General features: G+C 41.8%; 2 protein-coding genes across 21 annotated transcripts in view; one reads left to right on the top strand and one right to left on the bottom strand.

Annotated features, from left to right (window-relative positions):
* Positions 1–22,261, top strand: part of MAGI2 (membrane associated guanylate kinase, WW and PDZ domain containing 2) — a 1,357,470-nt gene that overhangs the window by 1,308,996 nt on the left and 26,213 nt on the right. For 6 of the 10 annotated variants that reach the window (XM_067746031.1, XM_067746038.1, XM_067746030.1 and 3 more), the window contains one exon: positions 17,978–20,828. The exons of 1 other annotated variant lie outside the window; for it this stretch is intronic. In XM_067746031.1, coding sequence (XP_067602132.1) covers positions 17,978–18,627 — 650 coding nt within the window. In that variant the 3' untranslated portion in view covers positions 18,628–20,828. Of the gene's footprint in view, positions 1–17,977; positions 20,829–22,261 lie in introns of those variants that run through there. 3 more of the 10 variants (XM_067746036.1, XM_067746034.1, XM_067746037.1) reach the window with 2 other exon arrangements.
* PHTF2 (putative homeodomain transcription factor 2) overlaps positions 13,464–22,261 on the bottom strand; it is a 168,459-nt gene continuing 159,661 nt past the window's right edge. For all 11 annotated transcript variants that reach the window (XM_067746052.1, XM_067746044.1, XM_067746049.1 and 8 more), the window contains 3 exons: positions 20,014–20,228; positions 18,650–18,847; positions 13,464–17,683 (listed from right to left, as the gene is read on the bottom strand). The gene's annotated coding sequence lies outside the window, so the exon portion shown is untranslated. The remainder of the gene's footprint in view (positions 17,684–18,649; positions 18,848–20,013; positions 20,229–22,261) is intronic.

The following is a 22,261-nucleotide window of genomic DNA, read 5'->3' as shown; positions in this document are numbered from 1 at the left end:
CATTTTGGTTGCTTCCATGTCTTGGCTATTGTAAATAGTGCTGCAGTGAACACTGGGGTGCATGTGTCTTTTTGAATTATAGTTTCCTCCGGCTATACACCCAGGAGTAGGATTGCTGGATCATATGGTAGCTCTATTTTCAGTTTTTTATGGAACCTCTATACTGTTCATAGTGACTGTACCAATTTACATTCCCACCAACAGTGCAAGAGGGTTCCCTTTTCTCCACACCCTCTCCAGCATTTATTGTTTGTAGACTTTTTGATGATGGCCATTCTGACTGGTGCGAGGTGATACCTCATTGTAGTTTTGATGTGCATTTCTCTAATAATGAGTGATGTTGAGCATCTTTTCATGTGCATTTAAAAAAAAAAACAGTGTGAGTAAACTTTATGTCTTGAAATTGGCTTCTTGAAAGTCTGCCCTGTTTTGAATTCTCTTTCGATTATCTACCCCAGGACATCTGTTGAGGGCCAGTGTCATTTACAACCCCGCAGGCCTTGTGAATATGAAGTGCCCATAAGCACCAGTTTTAAAGTTGTTATGGGAAACGGCCACAAGGCGGCAGCATTTCTTCATGCCCACCTCAGGTTACTGGGGTAACCAGAGGCTTGGTGAAAGTCCTGTTCCTGGGTTGTAAATGAGAGACACCCAAGGGCTTGTGTCTCATCACTTCTTCCCGCTTACCCGTCAGCACCCCGGACACATCCCAACCCCTGCAAAAGCACTCCGCTGAGGGCGCTGTCATCCGTAGGTGGAGCGACTCTAAGGAAGGAGGCTGGAGGTAGAATGCCCAGCACCAGGAGATATGGAGACCAGTTGACTTTTCAAAGCTCTTCCAGCCCAGAGGGTCCACCATCCTCTGGGTGCAGTAGGCTTGATTTTAGCTTTTGGAGGGGCTGCCTGGATCTGGAGGTTGTGGCCCCATCCAGACGGGACCCGGCACTACAGGCCATGGGGGACTCCTTTGCTGGCACATCCTTCCCAGCTCCCTAACCCGCCTGCCAGTCCAGGCTTGGAACCCAAGCCATCTCAGGCTCCAGGGATGTGACTGACACCAGCTGGGGTCCCCGAGGGGTGAGGGGAATACAGTAGGCATTTCTTTTTGTAATTTAATTTTTAGTTTATATTGGCGTATAGTTGATTTACAATGTTATGTTTGTTTTAGGTATACAGCAGCTTGATTCAGTTATACATAGATGTTTATTCTTTTTCGGATTCTTTTCTTATATAGGTTATTACAGAGTGTTGAGTGGAATGCCCTGTACTATACAGTAGGTCCCTGTTGATGATCTATTTCATATATGTTAGTGTGTATATGTTAATCCCAACCTCCTAATTTATCCCTCCCCCGCCCCTTTCCCCTTTGGTCACCATAAATTTGTTTCCTAAGTCTGTAAATCTGATTCTGTTTTGTAAATTAGTTCAGTGGTATCAATTTTTAGATTCCACCTATAATTGATATCACATGATATTTGTCTTTCTCTGTCTGACTTACTTCACTGAGTACGATCATCTCCAGGTCCATCCACGTAGCTACAAATGGTATTATTTCATTCTTTCTTATGGCTGAGTAATATTCCCTCATATATATACCACATCTTCTTTATCCATCCATCTGTGAATGGACATTTTGGTTGCTTCCACGTCTTGGCTATTGTAAATAGTGCTGCAATGAACACTAGGGTGCATGTGTCTTTTTGAATTATAATTTTCTCCGGCTATACACCCAGGAGTGGGATTGCCAGATCACATGGTAGTTCTATTTTCAGTTTTTTAAGGAACCACCATACTGTTCTCCATAGTGGCTGCACCAATTTACATTCCCACCAACAGTGCAAGAGGGTTCCCTTTTCTCCACACCCTCTCCAGCGTTTGTTGTTTGTAGATTTTCTGATGATGCCCATTCTAACTGGTGTGAGGTGATCCCTCATTGTAGTTTTGATTTGCATTTCTCTAATAATGAGTGATGTTGAGCAGCTTTTCATGTGCTTTTTGGCCATCTGTATGTCTTCTTTGGAGTAATGTCTATTTAGATCTTCTACCCATTTTTTTGATTGGGTTGTTTTTTGACAGCAGCATGAGCTGTTTAATTGGGTTCAAACTATAAATTTAATGGATGACATGTATATAAACATTTATATACATGTCATTTATTATTTCATTTGATCATGACACTTCTGGGAGGGAAGCAGAGTAGATATTACTCCCTAATTCTCAATTCTCAATTTCCCTTGGGAAATTGAGGCTGGAAATGGTTAAGTTCACACCAAGTGGCACTACTAGGGCTTGAAGCCAGGCCTGCCCTGGTCACTCTTCTCTCCGCAAGTTGCTGACTTACTTTCCTGAAGACAAGTGAGGTCACTTCCTACTTAGCACGACCGTGAGGCTCCAGGTGACCAGCCAGCTCAGGCAAAATTCTGGAAAGGTGAAGTCTGTCCTTCCCAGCTGTGCTACAGACATTTCCACCTCCTTACTCTTCCCCGTGCTTTATCTCCCTTCTCTGAAGCCCAACTCCCAGCTACTAATACTTAGAAAAAATCTATTAAATCTTCCCTGACTTTCTCCTCTTCCCACCCCAAATGGGCAGTTTTGCATTTTAATGGAGGCTTTTTGAGATATCATTTCTTGTGCAGTGGTTTTCAAACTGTTCTGTTAGAGCTTCCAGGTTCCTGAGAAATGGCCAGAAGAGCCGGAAGGTGGGCCTGGGGGTGAATGCGAGAGACTTTGGACCCACCCAGCCAACCAAAGCCATTCCATTTTTATCTGCTTTACACATTGGGCTTTCATTTAAGATTTTTTTTTTTTTTTTTGCGGTACGCGGGCCTCTCACTGTTGGGGCCTCTCACTGTTGTGGCCTCTCCCGTTGCGGAGCACAGGCTCCGAACACGCAGGCTCAGCAGCCATGGCTCACGGACCCAGCCGCTCTGCGGCATGTGGGATCCTCCCGGACCGGGACACGAACCTGTGTCCCCTGCATCGGCAGGCGGACTCTCAACCACTGCGCCACCAGGGAAGCCCTCATTTAAGAGTTTATTTGAAAAGAAGAATATGTTGCTTTCTAAAACATGCTTGAACCGACATATTTCTCGTGTATCCTGTAATGCAGATACTTTGGTAATTGAGACTGTTCCCTGGGCATCCCCACATCCCCAGATCAATCTGGATTATCAAGATCTTAACTCGTTTAAAAAAAAAAAAAAATGAGTTTCCCAATCTGTTCTCCATGACACCCCCCTGATGGGTTATACCAAGCTACTGACTCCCTTTAGCCCTCAGGGCACACAGGAAGGAACTTGGCTGTTATCTGTAGACATTGACTGTCTTTGTCTGTATACTGTAGTGCACTGTCTAAATAAGCTCTTTTTCTACGTATGTCCTGATATGGAAAAGGTTAGGAAGCACTAGAATAGAGTAACAGTTTGGGCTTGGGCTCTGGAATTACGTAGTCAATCATCTTGATCTCACTTACTAGCTGAGTGGTCCTGGCAAATTTCTTAATTTATCTAAGCCTCAGCTTCCTCATCTGTGAAATGCGGGTATTTCAATATGAGGGCACCATATTTCTTAGAACTGTGTGAGGATTAAAAGAGAATATATATGATATGGCACATGGCACAGCTCCTGGTACTTAGGACACACTCAGTAAGTGGTAGCTCCACTGTTAGTAGCCCCACCTAGCGCTGAGATTTGCCCTCTCAGCCATGGAGGTAAAGTTTGCCACAGCTTTACTACTGCTGCACCTTTGATTACGCTTTCAAAAGAGTATAAATGTGAAGCATCAATAAATAAATACGGTCACAATTTTTAAAGTTATTGATATGAATAACACCTAGTTTACATCTCTCTGGTAATAAAGGTGGAACAAATACGTGTTTGAAGGCCATTAAGAATGCCTCCAGGTTGGAAACAATGCTTCAGAAAGAGCAGAAGCAAAGTAAAAGAATTACTTTGTTCTGAATTTTTTTAAATGTACATTTTTCTTATTTGTATTTTGTTACAAAAAGCAATCACCTTAGTGATAGCTGAACAAATCCAAATGAGCCATTATGGTTTGAACACATCTTAAGATTTTTCTTTAGAATACCAAATGACTTCACATTACTGTCCTTTGATCTACTCTAATAATTTTTATGTTTTCCTATAATATTCTAAATTAGAAAAAAATATATTTCAATACAACTCAGTATTTTCTAACCCAGTCAACTGTGGGTTGCAAAAGGAATGGTTTTTATAAGAAATAACACTTACCAAATCCATAGATCTCTTTGCAGAAATTTTATTCATTTGAGCAGTAAAGGAATTTATGTAAAATGTGTTTCTAATATCTAGTATGAATTTTTTTATATTACCGTATATTTATCTTTTTAATATTTTATTGAAGTATAGTTGATTTACAATGTTGTGTTACTTTCTGCTGTACAGCAAAGTGTATCAGACATTCTTTTTTTTAATACTCTTCTGTTATGGTTTATTATAGGATATTGAATGTAGTTCTCTGTGCTCTACAGTAGGACCTTGCTGCTTTTCCATTCTATATACATAAAAGCTTACATCTGCTCACCCCAACCTCCCACTCCATCCCTCCCCCAATGCCCTCCCCCTTGGCAACCACCAGTCTGTTCTCTATGTCTGTGATTCTGTTTGTTTCATAGATAGGTTTGTTTGTGTCATATTTTAGATTTCACATATAAGTGATATCATATGGTATTTGTCTTTTTTTTAAAAAATATTTATTTTTATTTATTTGCCTGCATTGGGTCTTAGTTGTCGCACGCAGGATCTTTGTTGAGGCATGCGGGATCTTTCATTGCAGAGCGCAGGCTTCTCTGTAGTTGTGGCACATGGGCTCCAGAGTGCGCAGGCTCAGTAGTTGTGGCGTGTGGGCTTCTCTCTAGTTGTGGTGCATGGGCTCCAGAGCACGCAGGCTCAGTAGTTGTGCCACTCGGCTCTCTAGTTGCGGCATGCAAGCTCTCTAGTTGTGGCACACAGGCTCTAAAGCGAGTGGGCTCAGTAGTTGTGGCACGTGGGTTTATTTTTTTTAAGATTTATTTATTATTTATTTTATTTATTTTTGACTGCGTTGGGTCTTAGTTGCGGCACACGGGATCTTTGTTGTGGCACACGGGCTTTTCTAGTTGTGATGCACAGGCTTCTCTCTAGTTGTGGTATGCGGGTTTTCTCTTCTCTAGTTGTGGCACACAGGCTTCAGGGCACGTGGGCTCTGTAGTGTGTGGCACGCAGGCTTAGTTACCCTGAGGCATGTGGGATCTTAGTTCCCCAACCAGGGATCAAATCCGCGTCCCCTGCATTGGAAGGCGGATTCTTAACCACTGGACCACTAGGGAAGTCCCTGTCTTTCTCTTTCTGACTTATTTCACTTAGTATGATAATCTCTAGTTGCATCCATGTTGCTGGAAATGGCATTATTTCGTTCTTTTTTATGGCTGAGTAGTACTCCATTGCATATATGTACCACATCTTCTTTATCCATTCATTTGTCAATGGACATTTTTCCATGTCTTGGCTATTGTAAATAGTGCTGCTATGAACATAGGGGTACCTGTGTCTTTTTGAATTAGAGTTTTGTCTAGATATGTCCCCAGGAGTGGGATTGCAAGATCGTGTGTTAATTACATTTTTAGTTTTCTGAGGAACCTCAGAAAACTACTGTTTTGCATAGTGGCTACACCCACTTAAATTCCCACCAACAGTGTAGGAGGGTTCCCTTTTCTCCACATCCTCTCCAGCATTTGTTATTTGTAAAGTTTTTGATGATGGCCATTCTGACCGGTATGAGGTGGTACCTCATTGTAGTTTTGATTTGCATTTCTGTAATAATTATTGATGATGAGCATCTTTCTGTATGCCTATTGGCCATCTGTATTTCTTCTTTGGAAAAATATCTGTTTAGTTCTTCTGCCCATTTTTCAATCGGGTTGTTTTTTTGTTATTGAGTTGTATGAGCTGTTTGTATATTTTGGAAATTAAGCCCTTGTCAGTCACATCATTTGCAAATATTTTCTCCCATTCCATGGGTTGTCTTTTCATTTTGTTTATGGTTTCCTTTGCTATACAAAAGCTTGTAAGTTTGATTAGGTCCCATTTGTTTATTTTTGCTTTTATTTCTATTGCCTTGGGAGACTAACCTAAGAAAACATTGGTACCATTTATGTCAGAGAATGTTTTGCCTATGTTCTCTTCTAGGAGTTTTATGATGTCATGTCTTATATTTAAGTCTTTAAGCCATTTTGAGTTTATTTTTGTGTATGATGTGAGGGTGTGCTCTAACTTCATCAATTTACATGCGGCCATCCAACTTTTCCAACACCACTTGAGAAGAGACTTTTTCCCATTGTAGTATGAGTATTTTCAATTCAGTTCAGCTTCAAGGTGTGACAGTGTGAGGGATATTTTTAAAGTACATAGTATTGTCCCCATCCTTAAGAAATCTAATTTCATCATTCTCTGATTCCAGCCTATATGCCCAGCATTTCCACAGATCAACACCCTAACTATGGTAGCTGTCCTTCTATGTCCAAGGTTCAAACACAAATGGCATTTCAGAGTCTCCATTTGGAATAACGATGGATCTACCTCTGACAGTGCCTTTGATGGGAGTTTCTGTCATACTGCCCTAGAAGAGATGAGCCCCATTTCTCAATCAGAATAGTCGATAGCAAAGGAGTCTACTGACAGTGTTTCAGCTGAGCTTGTAGAACCTCACCCAATTCAGAAAGTCATTCAGCAGCCCTGCTCCATTACCTCCCAGCTATGTAGCCTTGAACAAGGTACTTAAACTCTTTGTGCCTCAGTTTCCCCATCTGTAAAATGTGCAAGTTTACAGGTGAGTAAATACATGTCAAGGGTTTAGAAGAGTGCCTGGTACCTAGGAAACACCTCAGTCCAAGTTAAGTGTTGTCAATATTAGTCCATTCCAGTGGTGGTAATAGTATTATTACTTTTCTGAACACACAAATCCAAAAGGCAACCACTAGACTCCAGGCCCCAGCCCTAATTGAGAGGAGGAGAGAAGTGCAGGAACTCTTTTCCAGGGTTTGGGGGACCAGTCAGCCGAAGCTGGAAGCCCTAAGGCTCTCAGGTGAGGTGTGGGGCAGGAGACAGGCCCTCTTTCCCTGCAGCGATCCTTGGCTTCCTTCCAAGGGGTCTCCCTTACCCTTCAGCATAGGATAAAGTGAACTCTTCCTTAATTTGAGTTACATTTTCCCCTCCTGTACAAATTTTTGCTGCCGTAAGAGCCAGATGGGAAAACCAGTAATGCAGATACTTATTTACCACAGTAAGTAGTTTATTCCTAGTGGGTCACCTCTCTGGTATTGTCTCTCGGATTATATTCCATAAAATAAACAACCTGTTGAAGCACAGTAGGTAAGGTTTTTTTTTAATCTCGGGCATATGAAGTGAAAGAGCATTTTTATTTTTCAGTATTGCCAAGTTCCTGTGAGATAATTTAAAAGGTCGTATGTCTTTTAACTCAGAGATAATGGTGTGTGTGTTTGTGTGTAATGTGTGTACATATATACTAATGACATGTAATTTGTAATTATGTATTAATTCGTCTATTTTCTAGGAGAGATGCAAACTGCCTAGTGCTAATAATAGCAAGGGGAATAAACTTGATCCTAACTTGGGAAAGGGATTTGCCTCTCCCCCACTGGCACATAAGATATATAGGTTCTATATCTATATATCTTATCAGCACATTCACTGGCATGTTGATTCATGATTGCCCGGGGATGAAGCTCCTTTAAGCAAAGTCATTATGTCATTATGGCTGATAAGATTACAAAGGGAAAGAACATCTGTTAAGTCAGATGGACTTGGATCTGGAACGTCACTTTACTGCATCCCAGGTGCCAGCAATGAAAGCTGAAAACTCTTCCCAATGTACTTTCTGTCACTGGAGTCCTCCTTCTGCTCTCCTCGCCCAGACTTCTTTCTTTCCTCTCCCACTTCAAATAGGCATTATCATTTCACCACCATCCTGCCTCTGAAGGCATTTGGTTTCAAATCTTCCATTTCTATTTGCGAAATAGATTTATTTGTTCAAGTATACACTGAGCATATATTATTGTGTCAACCACTATGCTAGGTATTAAGTCCACTGTGATAAACAAGACCAGTATGGTCACTACCCTCATGAAACTTACAATCTACTAGTTGAGACTGATGTTAATCAAATGAGGAGGCAACTGTGTAATTCCAAGTTATAAGCACTATGAGGAAACAAAGACAAGATGCTGTTGAGAGCAGAGTATCCTACTGTGGGTTGGGGTTCTCTGGGGTGATACTTAAGAGTCCTAAAAAATGAAAAAGAACCCACCATGTGAACCGCCGTGGGGAGAACCTTCTGGGCAGAGGAGTCAGCAATGATGTACGTCCCACAATAGAGAATGAGCTTGTCCTTTGAGTAACTGCACCAAGACCAGTGTGGATGGGGAACAGGAGATGGACATAAAGCTCGGGAGGCTGGCAGGGGCCAGATCATGCAGGCTTTTGTGGGTCATGTTGATCATTTTGATTTTACTCTAAGAGCGGTGAGAATCCACCAAAAGTTTTAAGCAAAGGAATGGCATGATCGAATTTATGTCTCAAAGAGATTCTTGTGGATGCTGCAGGGAGAACCACCAGAGGCAGGCAAGAGTGGTAAAGAGAAGAGTGGGTTAAATGGTGGGAGACCACATGAGAAACAAGAGTTTGGGTGTCGTAACTAGGTTAGCTGTCCTGGGCTCCGAACTCAGGGGAGGGTATCTGGCTTACAGTATACTGCACTTAACTTCTGCTGTCTGAGCAACATGGAAAATCAGATTTGAATTTCCTTTCTTTACCAGTATCCCCAAGGGTTTGCAAAATATGTCCACGCTGTGGCCTTCTTTTAAGTGTGATTATCTCAGGTGGCCCACATGGGTTGCATTCTTCCAGGACTGCCCTGTATCTTGAACTAGCATGGTGAAAGTGAAGGGGAACATGAGTTGACAGAGTCCATGTGTATTTGAAAATGAGACTAATAAGGCTTGCAGGTGGACTGTATTTGTGAGGGGAGAGAGAGAAAGGAATCAAAGATGACTCCAAGTGATGGCTGTGCCATTCACCAAGATGGGAAAAATAAGGAAAGAGTGCAGAATGGACTTGGGAAGAAAAGATTTGCTTTTCGGGCTTGTTAAATTGAAGATGCCAATGAATGGTCTGAGCGGAGATACCAAGTAGGCAGATGGATATATCAGCACAGAGCCCATAGCACAGAGCTCAGCAGAAGCATTTGGGAGTAGTTGTTGTATAAAAGCACCATAAGTAGATGAGAACACTTGGGAGAGACCGTGAAGAATGCCAACAGTTAGAGGCCAGGTAAAAGAAGAGTAATCTATAACATAAACTGAGAAGGACCAGCCAGAGGAGTGAGAAAAAGAGCAGGAGAAAGGCGTGTCACAGAAGTCTGGAGTCCAGCTCGTTTCTGGGAGCAGTCAGCTGTGAGAAATATGGTGGGATGAAGCATCTAGGTGATACCACGAGGTGTCCTCTGGATTTGACAGCAGAAAGATCATGGGTGACCTTGAAGAGAACAGTTCCACTCAGGTAAGGACGAGAGAGGGCAGGCGGAAGAAGCCAACTTGGAATAAAAAGCTTTTTCCTGATTGCAGCCATTGGGCCTGGGGATGTTTTTTGGACAAAGAGTCTCCAGAAATCCCAGCAGGCACATATGGCCCATTATGTCTTTCGAGGATGCGCCTCTGTTATTTCTAATTCTAGTTAGAACATCTCCAACAGGAAGGATGCGTGAAACTCGTCCTCCTAGGCAAGGACTCTGAAGTGAACATGATCGCATGCTTTAGCCAGTGGCCAGGCCAGATTCAAGAAAAAAAAAAGGGGGCAGGGGCATGGGCGACGGCCAGAATAAGGTTTCAAGGAATCAGAACTGAACGTGGTTAATTCTTCTGGTTATTGTGTGTCAGAATTCCATGAAAACTAGTTTGAAATGTTACAGAAGGCCTCCCCCCGGCCCCCACAGTCCATGTCACCTAGACAGGCAGGTGAAAGGTGAGGAAGGGGCTGCCGGCCGTCTGCCCTTTGTGCTTCAAGGGGCTTTGCAGGCTCGTGCCTGGTGCGGACACCATGTGTCTCTTAGTGAACTGGAGAATTCTTGCCCAGAAAACTGAAAACTGTGGAACCACATATATAAATGTCCATCTTGAGATCACTTTAGGATCTAGTTCATTTTAATTTTAGACTAATATTCTTAATCAGTAGTGGCTTGAAACATTTTAACTTTCAGTTTCTCCCACTAATTATTTAATGACCTACAAACAAACGCTTGCAAAATTTGTTTATAATAAAAGGGATTCTTTTGTATTTTGAATAATTTCACCTTCTGGTTTATCGTTATAAGTAAGACGTTCACAAATAAATGCTAAATACTCTGATCAGTGCTGGGATCTAGTTCCTGTTGGCCTCCTCAGTGGCCACTGAGCATGTCCATTTCACTGCTTAGATCCTATTTGCAAGGTGACATCTTAGGACAATTTTCTCAATAAAAAGAGTCAGGAAACCCAGCATTTTACTCCTGGCTGACCCATTTTGTAATCTTGGTCAAGTTACTTAACCTCTCTCTGCTTCGAGTCCTCCTTCAGAAAATGGTGTGAATAATATCAACCTCCCTATATCTCAGAAGTGATTTGAGGCCAGCTACTTGTCTCTGCCACGTGTGACATCATGGTGGGGGAAAAGAGCTTTTAAAATGTGAAATATTATTAGCCTGGTGCAAGTCAGAGGTTATCACTGCAAAAGGCCTCTACAGAGGCCTTTTGAAGACTTCTTTTAACCCTTTCAGGCAGTATCTTCCTATATGGGTGGAGTTGCCACCTTCTATCATTTATTTCATTTTAAAGCTCTAACCCAGGCAGAAGCAGAACATGCTTGAGTTTTCACTGAAAACATTTGCATTTGAAGATTTCAGAATACTCCTGGAGGTAACCAAGGATACCTGAGATAGAGCAAAACCACACTTGGAATCATAGCATATGGGAATGGCTGATTTACTGCACTTATTCAAAACTTCACCTGCATGTATGCTAGTTCATATGGCCAGACCATTAGTAGACAGCCACTGAGGCACAGAAGAAAAATCTGGCTCAGCTATGCGTGAAAAATCATCATAACTCTCCCGTTGCAAGGTGCTTTTCCCTTTGGAAGTGCATGCCACACCTCTGTGGGTAAACATTCTATCTCTACCTTATAAAGGGAGAAATTGAGGCTTAGAGAGATCGAGTGGTAAATGCCAAAGGCAGGAGTAAGTTCCAGGTCTTCTGATGCTTTTCTAGGATTTTTCACTAAGTGAACATGATAATGGAAAGAAGGAAGAGAACATTGTGCACTAAATACTCCATTGAAATTTCACAGCAAAGGAGAAACTTTTTTAGTATCTGATATTCTCTGTGTGGCCAGAATTACTGGAACTATCTGCCCTCTTCCTCTCCTTATCTCTTTATAAATTGGCGTCAAGGGTAACAGGTAAGAATCCTCTACTTTTAAACAAAGTAGACCCTTAACATTCATAGACCAAGTTTCTAACACATGTCATAGGGGCAGGAATTTGAATCACATGCTGTGTGTAGGACTGAATCTCTTAGCTAGTGAGGGAGCCTTGCTGCCACGTGGCATTCAGATATCAATGTGGCGTCTTTGTTCTTCACTCATGGTCATACAGCAGTTCTATGGAAAACAATTACACTCTAGGGTGATATTCCAAAGTTTGAGGATTTCCAAAGGCCTTGGGACATATTCCTTATAAATATTAAGGGATCACTATATTGGATTTCTCTGCTTTAATTTTGCTTTAGTGGCCAGAACCTCAGTGGCAATGTTAGTGCTCAGAGTAGTAACTAAACTCATCTCAGATTCCTAACATATCTCTCCTCCTCCTACTTGGCTTCTGACTGGTGGTTGCTTTAAAAAAAAAAAAACAAAAAAAAACCAAAACAGTTTCTCATTTTTATCATTCTATTTTGTATGTGTTTTGTTGTAAATTGTCGCAAATCCTTTCTTAGATCTTAAATCCCAAATAAATGTTGAAACTAGGCTTCCTAGAAAGAGTCATCTAGCTTAGTCCCAGGCCTACTATAATGTCAGAACTACTAAAGAGAATTAAATTAAGAACAATGATTTCTTAAAAGACAAGACAATAATGAATGTTATTTAATTTTTTATTATTTTTATTGAAGCATTTTCATTTTATTTTTATAATTGAAGTATAGTTGATTTACAATATCATGTTAGTTTCAGATGTACAACACAGTGATTCCGTTCTACATACATATATATATTCTTCAGATTCTCTTCCTCCGTAGGCCATCACAAAATATTGAGTATAGTTCCCTATGCTACACAGTAGGTCCTTGTTGTCTATTTTATATATAGTAGAGTGTATATATTAATCCCAACCTCCTAATTTATCTCTCCCCTCACTCCCCTTTTACCTTTGGTAACCATAAGTTTGTTTTTTATGTCTGTGAATCTCTTTCTGTTTAGAAAATGAGCTCATTTGTATATTTTTTATTGTTTTTTTTTAGATTCCACATAGAATCGACATATTTATCTTTTTCTGTCTGACTTAGTATAATAATCTCTAGGTCCATCCATTTGCTGCAGATAACATTTCTTTGTTTAATGGCTGAGTAATATTCCATATACACCACATCTTCTTCATCCTTTCATCTGATGATGGACGCTTACGTTGTTTCCATGCCTTGGCTATTGTAAATAGAGAGCTGCAATGACCATTGGGGTGCATGTATCTTTTGGAATTATGGTTTTCTCTGGATATTCGCCTATGAGTGGGACTGCCGGATGATATGGTAACTCTATTTTTAGTTTTTTTCAGTGGAACCTCCATACTCTTCTCCATAGTGGCTGTACCAATTTACATTCCCACCAACGGTGTAGAAGGATTCCCTTTTCTCCACACCCTCTCCAGCATTTATTGCTTGTAGACTTTTAGATGATGGCCATTCTGACCAGTGTGAGGTGATCCCTGCATTGTAGTTTTGATCTGCATTTCTCTAATAGTGATGTTGAGCATCTTTTCATGTGCCTATTGGCCATCTGTATGTCTTCTTTGGAGAAATGTCTATTTAGATATTCCTAGGTATTTTATTCCTAGGTATTATATAAAATACCTAGGTCTATTCCTAGGTATTTTATTCTTTTTGATGAAATGGTAAGTGGGATTGTTTCCTTAGTTTCTCTTTCTTATCTTTCATTGTTAATGCATAGAAATGCAACAGATTTCTGTGTATTATTTTGTATCTTGCAACTTTACCAAATACATTGATGAGCTCTGGTAGTTTTCTGGTAGCATCTTTAGGATTTTCTAGGTATTATAGTATCATGTCATCTGCAAACAGTGACAGTTTTACTCCTCTTTTTCCAATTTGGATCCCCTTTATTTCTTTTTCTTCTGATAGCTGTGGCTAGGACTTGTAAAACTATGTTGAATAAAAGTGGTGAGAGTGGACATCCTTGTCTTGTTCCTGATCTTACAGGAAATGCTTTCAGTTTTTCACCATTGAGAATGATATTTACTGTGTGCCTGTCATAAATGGCCTTTATTATGTTGAGGTAGGTTCCCTCTATGCCCAGTTTCTGGAGAGGTTTTTTTTTTGTTTTTTTGTGGTACGCAGGCCTCTCACTGTTGTGGCTTCTCCCATTGTGGAGCACAGGCTCCGGACGCACAGGCTCAGCAGCCATGGCTCACGGGCCCAGCCACTCTGCAGTATGTGGGATCTTCCCGGACCGCGGCACGAACCCGTGTCCCCTGCATCAGCAGGCGGACTCTCAACCACTGCGCCACCTATGAAGCCTGGAGAGTTTTTTAATCATAAATGGATGTTGCATTTTATCAAAAGCTTTTTCTGCATCGGTTGAGATGATCATCTGGTTTTTTTTCTTCAATTTGTTAATGTGGTGTATCACACTGATTGATTCGTGGGTATTGAAAAATCCTTGTATCCCTGGGATAAATCCCACTTGATCGTGGTGTATGATCCTTTTAATGTGTTGTTGAATTCAGTTCGTGGATTTTGTTGAGGATATTTACGTCTATGCTCATCAGTGATATTGGCCTATGATTTTCTTTTTCTGGTGGAATCTTTGTCTGATTTTGGTATTAGGGTGATGGTTGCCTCATAGAATGGGTTTGGAAGTGTTCCTTCCTCTGCAATTCTTTGAAATAGTTTCAGAAGGATAGGTGTAAGTTACCTCTTCTCCAAATGTTTGGTAGGATTTGCCTGTGTAGCCATCTGGTCCTGGACTTTGTTTGTTGGGAGTTCTTTAGTCACAGATTCAATTTCAGTACTTGTAATTGGTTTGCTCATATTTTCTATTTCCTCCTGGTTCAGTCTTGGGAGAGTGCACCTTTCTAAGAATTTGTCCATTTCTTCCAGGTTGTCCATTTTATTGGCATAGAGTTGCTTGTAGTAGTCTCTTAGGATGCCTTTGTATTTCTGCAGTGTCAGTTGTTACTTCTCCTTTTTCATTTCTAATACTTTTGATTTGAGTCTTCTCCCATTTTTTTCTTGATCAATCTGGCTAAAAGTTTATCAATTTTGTTTATCTTTTCAAAGAACCAGCTTTGAGTTTTATTGATCTTTGTTATTGTTTCCTTCATTTCTTTTTCATTTATTTCTGCTCTGATCTTTATGATTTCTTTCCTTCTGCTAACTTTGGGTTTTGTTTGTTCTTCTTTCTCTAGTTCCTTTAGGTGTAAGGTTAGATTGTTTGAGATTTTTCTTGTTTCTTGAGGTAAGACTGTATTGCTGCAAACCTCCCTCCTAGAACTGCTTTTGCTGTGTCCCATAGGTTTTGGATCATTTTCATTTGTCTAGGTATTTTTTGATTGCCTCTTTGATTTCTTCAGTGATCCATTGGTTATTTAGTAGCAGATTGTTTATCCTCCATGTGTTTGTGCATTTTTTTTCCTTCAAGTTAATTTCTAAACTCATAGTGTTGTGGTTGGAAAAGATGCTTCATTTGATTTCAATTTTCTTAAACTTATCAAGACTTCCTTTGTGGCCCAGCATGTGATCTACTCTGGAGAATGTTGCATGTGCACTTGAGAAGAATGTTATGTTCTGCTCCTTTAGCATGGAATGTTCTTTAAGTATCAATTTAGTTGATCTGGTCTAATGTGTCATTTAAGGCCTGCATTTCCTTATTGATTTTGTCTGGATGATCTATTGATTTAAGTGGGATTTTAAAATCCCCCACTATTACTGTGTTACTGTCAATTTCTCCTATGTCTCTTAACATTTGCCATATATATTGAGGTGATCCTCTGTTGGGCGCATATATATTTACAATTGTTCTATCTTCTTGTATTGATCCCTTGATCACTATGTAGTTTCCTTCCTTGTCTCTTGTAACAGTCTTTTTTGTCTGATATGAGTATTGCTACTCCAGCTTTCTTTTGATTTCCATTTGCATGGAATATCTTTTTCCATCCCCTCACTTTCAGTCTATATGTGTCCCTAGGTCTGAAGTGGGTCTCTTGTAGACAGCATATATACATGTCTTGTTTTTGTATCCATTCATCCAGTCTATGTCTTTTGGTGGGAGCATTTAATCCATTTACATTTAAGGTAATTATCAATATGTACGTTCTAATTGCCATTTTATTAATTGTTTGGATTTGTTTTTGTAGGTCTTTTTTTCTTCCTTTTTTGCTCTCGTGATTTGATGACTATCTTTAGCGTTGTCTTTGGATTCCTTTTGTGTGTGTGTATATTATAGACTCGTTTGTGGTTACCGTAAGGTTTTGGATATAGCAGTCTGTATGTATACACGATTGTTTAAGTTGCCGATCTCTTAATTTCAAGTGCATTTCAAGTATGCTGCATTCGTGCTCTCCTCCTCTCACAATTACTGATGTTGATATCACATTTGTGTGTGGATGATTTCCTGCCTTTATCAGTGAGCTTTCCCATTTCGTACTTTTTTTTTTTTTCTAGTTGTGGCCTTGTCTTTTCCACTTAGAGAATTTTCTTTAGCATCTGTTGTAAAGCTGGTTTGGTGGTGAATTCTTTTAGTGTCTTCTTGTCTGTAAAGCTTTTAATTTCTCCATCAAATCTGAATGAGATCCTTGCTGGGTAGAGTAATCTTGGTTGTAGATTTTTCCCTTTCATCACTTTAAATATGCCCTGCCACTCCCTTCTGGCCTGTAGAGTTTCTGCTGAAGAAACACTGATAATCTTATGGGGGTTCCCTTGTATGTAATTTTTTGCTTTTCCCTTGTTGCTTTTAATATTTTCTCTTTGCTTTGTGTCTCAGCATGTTCCTCCTTGGGTTAGTCCTGTATGGGACTCTCTGTGCTTCCTGGACTTGGGTGACTGTTATCTGTCTGCTGGGTGGGGCTGTGTTCCCACCCTGTTGGTTGTTTGCCCTGAGGCATCCCAGTGCCGGAGCCTACAGGCTGTTTGGGGGACCAGGTCTTGGTGCCAAGAGCCCAAAATCTCTGCCTCCAGCCAGAGTTCACATAGGTCCCTGCCGTGTCCATCACCAGCTTTTATGACCCCAGAAAGAGCCACAGCTGCCCCCCACCTTTGCAGGAGGCTCTCCAAGACCAGCAGGTAGGTCTGGCCCAAGCTCCTATGGAGTTACTCCTTTTGGCCTGGGTCCTGTTGCATACAAGACCTTGTGTGCGCACTCCAAGAGTGGAGTCTCCGTTTCCCCCAGGACTGTGGGGCTCCTGCACTCAAGCCCTGCTGGCCTTCAAAGACAAATACTCTGGGGGCTCCACCTCCCCATGCCAGGCCTCTAGGCTGGGGGGGCTCAGAGCTCTCTCTCTGGTGGGAGAACTTTTGTGATATAATCATTCTCCAGTTTGTGGGTCACCCACCTGGGTCATGTGGGATTTGATTATATCACGAGTGCACCCCTCCTACCATCTCTTGGTTTCTTCTTATGTCTTTGGATGCAGAATATCGTTTTTTTGGTAGATTCCAGTCTTTTTTATCAATGGTTGTTTAGCAGTTAGTTGTGATTTTGGCATGCTTGTGAGAGGAGGTGAGCTCAAGGTCCTTTTACTCTGCCATCTTGTCTCCAACCAACATCAGGTTCTTGCAGAATAAAATAATTTGTGTTTTAACCATAAAGTTTGAACATCTTATAGGCAGCGTCATATTACCTGTTTGAATCTTGGAACACAAGTTTGACAATATAACCTCAAAGGAAAGTTGGAGAGATATATATATGGGAAAGAGCTCCTAAAGGGTGTCCATCCAGGAAGTCAAAGTTTCTGCAAAACTTTCTAACACCTGCAGGCAAAACCTCACAAAAGGGTTCCAATCCTTCCACACCAGCCTGTTCTGGCTGACCACCTCTGTCCCTGAATGGAATAATGAACCTTTTTATAGATGAATTCATCCAAATTCTGTATCTGGTGGTAGCTAAGAATTATGTCTTGAGTGACACCTACTGGTTGAGAAAGTTACTCCCCCAAGCATTTTCCGAATTACCTGGGTGCCTGTTAAAAATGCAGAGGAGTTCCTTGGCTGAGGACTCTGTATTTTTCAAAACTGCCCCAGGTGATTCACATGTATCCTTGAGTTTGAGAACCACTGATTCAGGTGCTCCCAAGTCAGATATCCACACAGGGCTGGCAGACCTGATGACACTGCAGGAAGTTAGAAGGGGCCGAGACAATGGGATGGGTTAGGCCTGAGCTTTGTAACCACCTTCCTGAACACTCAAAGAGGGAAGGGGTGGTGTAAAGAGGATGGGGAACACAGAATCCCCAGGGATAAGGTCAGCTGCCCTCCTGGCAGTGAGGGCGGGGGTGGCAGTGGCCTGGGACCTTGAGAGGAGTGGCCCCTGGCCGCCTTCTCTCATTCCCAATGTGGAGGGAGGTTGCAGGAGTGTGAAAAGCATGTGCTGCACGGCTCTAACGCCTGTGCTTCCTGCCCCACAGACGATTCCAGCTCCTGGAGTTCTCCCGCTGCTGCCTCCCCAGGTCTGCCGGAAGTAGGCGCCTCCCTCGAGGACGTCCTCTCTCCATTCTCTCCATCACATCCAGCCCCACCATCCGACCCTAACAACCAGATAAGCCCAGACCCAACTTGGGATATCAAAAGGGAACACGACGTTAGGAAACCAAAGGAGCTTTCAGCCGGCAGCCAGAAGAAGCAGCGCCTCGGGGAGCAGAGTGAGCTTTCGGCAAGCCCGCAGCGGGCGGTTCAGCCGAGGCTCGTGGAGGTGCCTGGTGGCCAGGGGCAGCCTGAGGCCAGCAGGCCCTCCTCAGAGGCCAGGGCACCCGGGCCCACAGCAGTGGACGCAGCGCGGGCCAGCAGCAAGGAGGGGCTGCATGCGGCAGTGGGCCCCGAGCTCGGCCGGCGTGAAGGCCCCGGAGTGGCACCTGCGTTCGTGGGCCCAGGCCGCGGCGCGGGTGTGCGGGAGGCCGAGGGCAGGGCAGGCACACGTGCGGGGCCCAGGCAGGGCACGCGGCCCCCGGGGGGAACCCCTGTGCGCAAGGCTGCTGTTGCGCCAGGGCCCTGGAAGGTGCCAGGCTCCGACAAGCTGCCGGGCATCCTCAAACCCGGCGCCTCGGCCGCAGGCAGATGAGCCCACTGCCCCGCCTCAATACCTGCAGGCCATTCTTCATAGGTTCCGTCTCATGGTGTTTTAATTTATTTTCACTGTCACGTGCATAAATCCACGAGGCACCAAGGCTTGGGAGCACCGACATGAAGTCCCACGTGTCAACAAGCATGGTCCATATGGCATCCACGGCAGACCCAAACTGATCCTGAAGCTCCCAGTTCCACTGCGGGGGCTTTGGCAGCTATGGAAGAACCAAAATAACGTGAAGAACATCACAGAGAGTGCAGTGTAGCTTTAGTAAAACAAGAAAGAACAAAATTCCCCCACTGCATGAAGGATTTGGATGTCATCCAAACTTTATATCAAGAAACATATCAAGAAACTGGACAAGTTAAGAGCAATCACAAACTGGAATATCGCCTTAAAAATCAAACTGCACGGAGCAAGCTGAAACTGAGACAAGATTATATCTTTTAATCTGAAGAGTTGTAAATAAATTGTTCTGGACATATCTAGACAGGGGTTAAGAGGTTTCTTTGAAACATTCAGAACTGTTCACCCATGACACGTTTCCATGGCTCACTTGTGGCACCATCACCAGTTTTAGCAGCAATGTCCCCTGCATACTGCAGGATGAATTAGAAATCTAGTGAATTCATTGGTGTGATGCCATTTTTACTGCCATTTCTGTGATCACGTTTCTGTGCATTTTCAGTGGTAGGAAAAAAGTTTTAAAAATTGTATCCTAGGGAACAGTCTGCCATAAGTCAAAATTTTGCAGTTTAGCTCATAGATCTTAATTGGTTTTCATCTAAAATAGGAATTTTATAACTAAAGGACCACAATTTGTTAAATTGAGATTGGCAACGCTGCAGTTCCTTTATGAGAAGGCCTTCCTGTTGCCTCAGAGTTAGCAGCTTATTTGACAGCAACATTACATTTCACTCATTTTGCTGTCTTCCATTACTTCATTTTCACTTTGATAGAGCAGAGGCAAAGTATTTCTCCTGTATTTCTCAGATTACAATGAATCTCTCTCTGATATTAAAAAATCATTAGTATGACCCATTTCTTTTCATTAAAGAACATGGATCTTTTTAGCATGTCTTATTATTTCTCCTTTTATTTCCATTTGGTTTGCTTTTTTGTCTAGATCTTTGTTTATCTTCCTCATCCATGGTAGATACCCTAGTATCTCTAAGGATTGCCTTTCTTCTCTGCTGTTTTGATCTTTCTTTGTAAAATTTTACCTTCAGTTAATTATCCATGCATTCTTATTTGTAGCTGCACATATTAAAAGGCAAATGTTTCAGAGGGCAGTTTCTCTTTAATATGACCTGAATGAATGAGGTGTCATCCTCCCCATATTCTGCCCTTTACAGGAGTTCAAATGCAAATAAGCCTTACCTCCCTGCACCTGAAGTCAAATAAGTAAAACAGGGAGATCAGGTTCCATCACAGGCAGTCACAAGTAACAGCTTCCTTGGGTTGACTCTTTCCCTCTCTTTGTAATTGTAGTATCCTGAGCACCAGCTGTTTAATTTCCATCAAGCATAGGTGTAGTTTAGTTGTTTGACAAGAGGAGAATATGGTTGAAAGCCTCAAGTGAAGAGTCTTGCAGCCTGTAAAAGCAATTTCCAAAAATGAAACCTAGTCATCATAAACTAAAGCACAAACACATGTAGCAGTTTACAGTACTTTTGGTTTAATCTCAATTACTCTCTTTCTCCCCTGGACTACAGATCCAGTATAGTTTGCCATTAATTTATTGAATCTGGTTTTGGACAATGCTTCTGTAGTGTAGCTGCACGTCCCGGTACTGTATCCTCTGACCTTTATTTTCCATGTGTTACAAAAGGATAAAAAAATTGAGATTACGCTTGCATAAATTCTAATTTGCACAGTTCACAGCTACTACTTGTGCAGTAATTGCTTTATGCAGCTGTAATCCATAACCTGTGAAGACAGCACATCATCTAAACCCCATTCCAAATAATATTTCTGTGTAGTGTTAGCTGTGAATTTACCCTGTACAGCTGTATCTCTATAAATATAATTACATGTATTAATAGTCACAGAAAGACTGTAAGTGAGCAACTATTTTTATGAAACGCACCACTATGGATAAATTAACTTTTACAGAAATCTTGTTTACTGTATGATATTCTAAAACACTGTCAAATAAAATATATATCCAAAAATATTTTCTTTTTCCAACTATATAGGCTGTGTGTTGTCGACTGAAAAAAAAAACAAGCACAGTGTGAGAGTTGTGAGTTCAGTTTTATTTGGGGCAAAATGAGGACTATCGCCCAGGAGACAGCATTTCAGATAGCTCTGAGAAACTGCTCCAAAGAGGTGGGGGGAGAGGTATTATATAAGATTTTAGCAAAGCGGGGGTATGTGCAGTCAGGCACACATTTTCACAGAGGCTTGCTGCCAGTCAGGAGGAGCACATGTCCCCATTAATGATTTTACTGCTTTTCTAGATATGAGGAGATGCAAGATTTGGACTCATACAATATTTTCCTGAAAATATCTAACTATCCAAAGACCTGTTCTGCCAGAGCACAGAGTGCTCATTCCTGATCTCCACCCTGGCCTCCATTCAGGGGGTGCTGAAGGTCAGTGACGACCGTGGCTACTGACCTAATCCTTGTAGAGGCAGATGGCAAGTGCCAGTTTTTAGTTGGCAGGGCCGCCTCATGGTCATAAATTCAACCATGGTTTGGGAGGCATTTCATGACCGTTTCGTCCCATGGTGCTAGGAATGCTCATTCCTAAGTCAGGCGAGGATTTCACTGATAGGCCACTCAGTGTGCTATTACTGGACTAGGCCTTATTAACAGTAGTCAAAAGTCGCTGGACCACCTGTCTTACTAGTCTGTTACAGTCCAGGAAATAAAAATTCCCTCTTGCTGCTTCTTCCCATATCTAGAGTTACACTATTAAAATCACTGTTCTCATATAGAACTATATATGTGGTCAACTGCTTCAAGTCACCTAGACATCATTTTATCAGAGGTTCAGTCACACATGTGATAATGCAGGAAACAACAGTTTTGTAAAACAGGCAATATACAAATAACATAGCTAGCAGTATTAGTAAGGTCCTAAGTAAGAATTTAAGTCGAGAGCTTCCATTAGTCATATCCCCAGGTTGTCTGACTTAGTTTGTTCTGTACCAATCCTTGCCTCTAAGGGAAATCATATACTGGCATTGTCCATAAGGCGCCCAGCCCAATTTCCTCATGTCACTAGGCTGGTTATCCTTAGTATGGTTTAATTGTACCCAACATAGGGAGCCTTTAAACTTAAGTGACCATAGCCTAGTGTTAACCACATAAATCCATCCCATAATTTTGGGAGGTTATATGCTTTGGCTGAAATTTTGTCTCTTGCTCTGATTGAACTTGAGTGACTGTAAAAGAAAATTCATACTTATGGCCAGGGTCAGAGCAGGTAGTATTAATTGCCCAGGTGAGGGGATCCCACCTAGTAATATCAATAGTGTCCTGAACAGAACTATAATTTTCTTTTAGAATAAATTTCCTAAGAGCCAACCAATCAGAGCCTTGGACAGGAGAAATCCACCAAGGTAACCCAGAAGTATGAGACACAGGTCACAAACCCAACGACTGGATTGAATTTTAAA

This window comes from Pseudorca crassidens, chromosome 8, assembly GCF_039906515.1.
Source record: "Pseudorca crassidens isolate mPseCra1 chromosome 8, mPseCra1.hap1, whole genome shotgun sequence".
NCBI classification, from domain to species: Eukaryota; Metazoa; Chordata; class Mammalia; order Artiodactyla; family Delphinidae; genus Pseudorca; species Pseudorca crassidens.
Note: the sequence above shows the minus strand (reverse complement) of the source record. Positions and strands in the feature narration are given on the sequence as shown.